Source organism: Oculina patagonica, chromosome 13 (assembly GCF_052425735.1).
Source record: "Oculina patagonica isolate OP01 chromosome 13, crgOcupat, whole genome shotgun sequence".
Classification (NCBI taxonomy): Eukaryota; Metazoa; Cnidaria; class Anthozoa; order Scleractinia; family Oculinidae; genus Oculina; species Oculina patagonica.
This window is the reverse complement of record NC_135770.1, coordinates 33,687,603-33,694,651: the sequence shown is the minus strand read 5'-3', so window position 1 is coordinate 33,694,651 and position 7,049 is coordinate 33,687,603. Positions and strand designations below refer to the sequence as shown.

Here is a 7,049-nt window from a genome sequence, read left to right as displayed (position 1 = left end):
AAATAATCATAGCTGCCCTGTAACAAATACTATTAAACTCTAATAAAAGCTAATTTAATTCATGCATATATACATGCCTGAAGAGTATAAGCTTTTATAATAATCAACCAGCATTGCTTAGATAGTTGAAACAAAAAAAAAAAAAAAAAAAAAAAAAAAAAAAAAAAAAAAAAAAAAAAAAAAAAGAAAAGGGAAAAATTAGGAAAAAAGAGAAATTTTAAAAAACAAAAAAAAAAAAAACAAAAAAAAAAGAATATACTTTCGACACTCAAGTGAAAACTCTCTAAAGTAAAAGCTGTCTTTTAAGTCCCCCAAGGCCTTATTTTTGAGACCTGTTTCAAGATCTTCTGAGAGGAATGTGGGAGTTAAAATTGTTAATCAGATAGCACACATGAACATTAAGATGCAACCTTACGGCATAAGATGCCCCTGAATAAAATAGCAGCTTTGGTAAATAATATATTCATGTACATAGTACTGAAGGAAATTTACTAGTTAGCTATAAATAAAGTTATCTATCTCTAAGGATATTCTCGTTTTAAACAACTTCAAGAAAATTAATGTCAGAGTACCCTCCTTCAGGAAAATTATAGAGCAGTGGCAGATCCAAACCTTCAGGTAAGTGGGGGGGGGGGGGCGGAGGGATCATCCAGACCCTGGAAAAAGGGAGGGCGCTCTCGAAAATAAATTTTCTCACCCCTTTGGGCCTCAGTCCCGAGGCCTCAGTTTGGCGTAAAAAATAAGGTGGGGCCAGTCCCTTGGGCCCCACCCCTAGATCTGCCACTGTAGAGTGAGTATAAAGAAAAGCAAGCACAAATCTGAATGGGGGACTGCTTGCATCCCTTCAAACAAATTGTCTTGAGTTATCATTTTTGAACATCTTAGGATAGGAGGGACTAAAGGTTTCAAAAACTTGTAGTTCTTGTGAGGCTTAAGAGAGCTTCTACAGTACATTACCTATAAGCTGGGCACAATTTGCTAACCAACATGAAAAAAAGATGTATTGTCTGCTTACATAGAGACAAGACTGGATAGAAAAAATATCTAAAAATATTCTTGTGAGATATGCATAATCACAAACTCTCAAATAATTTTACACACCCAAGTTTCTAGTGGTAAATTCACAATCCATCACCTATGGAACCCACACTTTCCAAAAAAAAAATTAATTCAATTTTAACCACACCCTTTACATGTACCTGCTATACAAGACTGTTGACAAAATGATATCATATCACCTTCTACAGTGTATTTGCATCTTTGTTTAATGCCCGATTCCCTCTATAGCGCGCGCCTGCAGGGAATCACAGTAGTTGTATTCATCAAACCATGCGTGAGACTCAGCAACGTGCCTCGTTGCTGAGTCTCGCGCAGGGTTTGATGAATACAAATACCATGATTCCCTGCAGGCGCGCGCTATAGAGGGAATCGGCTATTGAAAACTGCGACACCCAGTTAAAGCCTTCCATGTTACAGCTGTACACTGAACTGGCACATTGCAGTATCAAATGTAATTTACTTCTGCCTTATGGTAACAAAACTTAGCTCAGATTAGCCTATGATGTGTAAAAAATAACCGTAAAACTTTATCTTCTGTGGGTTCAATGCAAGTTAGTACATTTTATGTATATTGTACATTAAATGCAACATTTGCACCATACCTACATGACATGCACATATGTATGTACCTTATTGTTACTTATTTTCACAGGACTTATTTTAGGGAATTTTCAAAAAAAAAAGACCACGCAAATTTAATTTTAGCGTTTTTTAAAGTATTTTTCATTCTTTTGACATATTTTTTGGACAAATCATGAAAATTAAGTACTGCGAAATGTGCCGTTTCATTTTCACCAAATTAAGTTCCCACAAAAATAAGTAACAATAAAGTACAAACTTACAAATTTAATTGACCCTCTGGAGCAGACCAGTTCACTAAAGTCACCTTTTAAAAGAATAATATTATGTCATCTTTTCATACATACATAGTCATGTATGATACATTAACAGGTAATTCTATTAATGAGTAAAGTAACATTTTTGAAACTGCTGTGGCAGCATTTATAATTAACTATGCAGCTCAGGCAAAAAAAAGTCACTGAAACATTCTTTAACGCTACAGAGTATGTAAAAAAAGTGTTGCACATTTTTTCACTAACTTGTTTATTACTGGCGATTACACTAGAGAATGATTTTTGATAAAAACTTCAAAGTTTGTTTGACATGTCTTGCGGACTTTGTTCGACTACATTGCCATTCAATAACTCCTGAGTCTGTTGAAGGTTTAAGCTGTCACCACCTTCTAATGAAGCTAATCTCTCAGCCGCCATTCTTTCGACATATTCTCTTTCTCTTCTCTCTTGTTCTTCCTCCTCTTTTTCCTGAAAAAAATATGATAAAAAAGTTACACTTTGATTTAAAAACGCAGTGCGTAAAAGTTCAAAAAACAATTTAACAACTCTGACACCATGAAAATGCAGGGTGGTGCAGGTAGCGTGCAAATTATTGTAGTCACCCCCGCTTTTTGGGTAAAATATTGTAATAAGTGGATCAAAATATTATATCAGACATCCAGCATCCCTTGGTCCATATTGGCTTACATGTAGTTCCTTGCCCTTAGGTGGGGAATAGGGCTGGGATCCATAATAAGAGTCTACTTATTAAGGAAGCATGCCCTCTTACATGTATCTTTGGTTGTTAATGACATTACTATTTCACTGCTGTATTTGATTTGGATGATGTCTGCAATGTTAGGAACCGACTGAAAATTACTGCGCCTGTCCATATTGACGTTGTTTTATGTTTCGTTGACAACTGTTGACAGTTAGTGCTGTGATTCCTATTGTTTAGCTTGATTTGGCCTGCTCTAGCCAACTACTTTGATGTCTTTGATGCTTTTGCCAATTTGCAACGTTTTGCCCACTTAGCATCACACTAAACAAAAAAGTGTCCCAATGACAGATTTTCCAATTTTTTCCAAGTGCAACCCATGCCTTAGTCTATTGGTCCATCAGGGTGGGTTTATCTCTGTTTTTCATAGCATGATGCGATTTGCAGTATTTCTAATCCCCACTGGGTGATAGGCTAGTCCATTAAAGGATTTCCCCCAGCATTTGATTGCTGGTACCCATTTATACACATACTTTAGGTGGAGAAAGGCATTGTGAGAAAAGTGTTATGCCCAAGAACAAAAAACAGTGATGCTGGCCAGGACTAAAGCCTGGACTACTCAATTCGGAGTCCAATGCACTAACCACTATGTAGGCCCTCCCACTCTTTCATTTTCACCAAGTTTGTGTACTAACCTGTTCTTTTAGTCTGTAAAATTCATCTATTACATACTGATATCTTGGAGTAGTAATCCCAAAGAAGGCTGCTAACTTTTCTCCCAGATACTCAGCCACTGCAAAAAGATTTTAATTAATAACCACTGAGTTAGCCACAGCAGCAACTGACAGTTAAAATATCATGATTTACATGTAATTATAATATTATTATAATGTAACCCAGTGGCTGATCTATGAAGAGAGATGTGATATCCAATGCACTGATGATTTTGTTGAAATTATTAATTCACAATGACTCATGAGAGAAAAAAAGCAAGGGCTCAGAGAGCCTTTATAATTAATTTGTTCACAGACAGTGCCTGCTTATCCACAGGATTTGTACCCTATTCCAGTACTTTTCCAGGACTTTTCAAGGACTCAGATTGATTTTCCCAGGACTCCAAAATTCACATTAACCCTTTAATCACTCCCAAGATCTCAATATTATTTCTCCTTACTGTCTGTACATTTCTTTAAATATTTGTTTTGAGAATTCAGTTATAACTATGAGTTTAACAGATTTCCAGAACTTTCCAGGACCGGTAGTATTGTGGCACTTTCCTGGACTGGAAAGTCCAGGAAAGTTCCAGATTTCCAGGACCCATACTAACAGTGCCTGTATCCAACCAAATTGAGAGTTTGCTAACAGCAAGCCACTGGGTTATACTAATACTGTAAAGTTTTTATTTTATTACCAGTACTTGGGATCATAAAATTAAAAATCATTTAAAACAGTTGCAAACAAAAATTACTGGTGATTATTACACTTCTGTAAGAAAGTGCACAAGATGTGGTTTTGAAAGTCTTAAAAAAAAAAAACAGAACTAGCACCAGCTATTGACCACATTTTACAAGCATACAGAATTGACATATTTCACCTTCCCTTCTTTGAGACAGTTTCCAAACAAATAGAAAATGTTTTCTCCGTTTTTCGGTATTAATAAAAGTAAAAAAAAAAACACTCATGAAAGTCTAGAAGAACTCAAACAAAGCTGTGGAAACACTCGCTTACTGCCTGTGTTCCCACAACATATTTCATTCTCCCAAACTTCCACCTGTGTTTCAATAAAAACTGAACAGAAACACAGAAACTGTTTTCTACTTCCTATAACAAAGCCAAAATAAAAGGGTACCTTTAAATGCTCCAGTTGATACTGCAACTATGTAGTACCATACCCAAAGAGGCCAAGTTAGATCAGACTGAAATACAACAAGGTAAAACACTTTTACATGTAAATTCAGGCCTTTCAATTAGACTTGTCCGCACTCACTACAGCATCAACAGGTTTTCTGCTGTGGATCGCTTGCTAAAATTTATGCAGCTTCCCATAAAGAAGAGATGTTCCCTTCTTTTATTTGCTTTTTGAAAGGTGCAGCCACTTACATTTGTACATGTACTTTAATTAAATCTTATTGAAAGCCCTGTTTATTCTCTATCGTGCAACTAACTTTTACAGTGGATTCAGGTTGAGAGTTTAACGGTCCCAGTTGTTGCGTTGATTACGTTGCAAGGCAAAATGACAGACGTTGCTAGGCAGGAATGACAACCTAAAAGTACTCTGTCTTGGAAAAAGTGCATTGTGAAAATGTGGACCGTAAAATACTGGAGCTATTCTTTTTTGTTGAATAGTACGAGTATTTCAATTGTGATAATAAGATCCAAGAAACAAAATATTTATACCTCTTCTAGCAATAGTCGCTGGACCAGTGACAACATGCTTTTTTCCCAGACAGAAAGTTGTCATTCCCACCAAGCAATGTCTGCATTTTGCCTCGCAATGCAATCAATCAACCGTGACAATGAACATGACAACTGAGACTGTTAAATGCTCAACCTAAATCCACTGTAATTCAATGCCTTAGAGATTATTATTACAGACAGTTCTTTCAGGTATACATGCACATTGTACATGTTGGCTCTCTCTTTCAATACAGATACCTTGTTTCAGTGACATCAGTACAAACTATGACCGAGAAAAACATACAGTGTAAGTCTGCATTACTCTGCCTCTTATTCAGCCTAGGATAGTGCTTTACACTGTATAAAATGCAACAGTTGGTTGGATATTGAATTTTTAAAGTATTGCATGCTTATAAAAGACACAGAAATCAACTTCCTCATCAGCCTAGCTTCCCCACTTGAATGACTTAGTGACTATCAAGACCCTTTGCAGATGCCATATACCTAGACCTTGCTCATTTTTCATCATAGGTGAAAAAGAGCGCTGAGACTGAAGAAGCAAAGTGTCAAAGAAAGGCCTTTAAACCAGTAATAATTATTTTTAGGTCCTTTTTACCCTACAAATCCTATGCTTGTTCAAAATGAATTGTGCACACTTAACTTCACATTTAATCATTACTCGGGTCTTCAAAGTAGTATTTTTACCAATTTTGCTGTGCTTTTTCTTTTATTTCTGGCACTTATATAGTGCTGGCAACTATTTTTATTACTGACAAAGTCATGTGACAGAAAGCAATGATTTTTTAAAAGTTAGTATTAGACTGACTAACTTATAAAAATCACTGCTATTAGTAGTCAGTATACCCTTTTTTAGTATCCAGGCTCAAACACTGTGACTGCATTTTCATAGCAATTGGAAGTAAATATCTACTCAAAGTCAGCACATGTGGCATTAATTTGTTTTGTTAAAATTTTAACCCGTTCAATATGCAGTCTGTGATATTGCACAACTGCAACTCTGGAAAATTGTAAAAACACTTGTATTGCATCAGTTCGTCTACTGAAAAGTCTTTCACCAACCCAACTAAAATTTGTTATACAACTAAAATACAGGAAAATATATAACTGAAATTCTTTAGGTGATCGCTTTTAGCTATTAGTAAAAGTGTGCATTTATTACACATAATTATAAAAACATTAACGAAGATTAATGCCTTTATAACAATGCAACGTATTTACCGGGTCAATTTCAGTCTCTTTTTTCTTTCTAATGCTCGTTCTGTCATCGTCTGAGCTGCTATCTGATGAATCCTCTAACGGTTGGTTCTTCTTTTTCTTTTTTCTGTACTTTTTCTTCCGTTTATCGTCGGAGAGATCACGATCCGAGGGGTCTTCTTCTTCTTCGTCGTCGCCATCTCCGTCCAAGTTTATCGTCTCAAATTCGTTTTTAGACCCAGAAAAGTCAACACGAGGCAAGCCAGCAACTCCTAAATCGACGTTGTTTTTATCCTCGTCGTCTGAATCGTCTTGTTTTTCCCCTGTTAATGCCGTTTGCTCTGTTGTTACATTGCTTACGGTCTCCATGTTTGTTGTTATCAGGGTTTCAAATGGTACAAAGCATGCGCGATGCGTACGCGTGTCTGGGTGATCACGGGCTCAAGTCGCTCATTAGGCGGGGCAGCCTGCCTAGCACGCGTAGAAAGGGGAAGGGGCGTACGGTAGTAGGAGGATTGACGGAATTCGAGGAGTGAAACCGATGTTTTTTAATACCCTTTTATTGTCAAAATCTCAAAACATGGCTTTTGAAGGTAAATATAATACAAAGTACAGCTTAGCCTGCGTCGCAGCCGGACGTGTCACAAAACGGTCCGTAAATATAGACTGCGGACTACGGACTACGCACTACGGACTACGGACTACGGACTGGGTATAAAACACGGACTGAGGTATAAAATGTGGCCTCAACCTGCGGATTAGGTATAAAATACGGAGTACGGTATGAAATGCAGACTAAGCATATAAAAATGCGTTTAAAGGCGAAT

The 7,049-nt window shown here is 36.7% G+C and overlaps 1 protein-coding gene across 1 annotated transcript; it reads right to left on the bottom strand.

The window, feature by feature from the left end:
* Nucleotides 1-2,044: 2,044 nt before the first annotated feature.
* Nucleotides 2,045-6,633, bottom strand: LOC144635257 (uncharacterized). The gene is made up of 4 exons (XM_078494362.1): nt 6,247-6,633; nt 4,460-4,526; nt 3,306-3,403; nt 2,045-2,381 (listed from the first exon to the last, which is right to left on the bottom strand). Exons 1-4 carry the CDS (start codon nt 6,589-6,591, stop codon nt 2,208-2,210), a joined length of 684 nt encoding a protein of 227 aa, XP_078350488.1. The 5' UTR covers nt 6,592-6,633; the 3' UTR covers nt 2,045-2,207.
* Between the last annotated feature and the right edge of the window lie 416 nt (nt 6,634-7,049).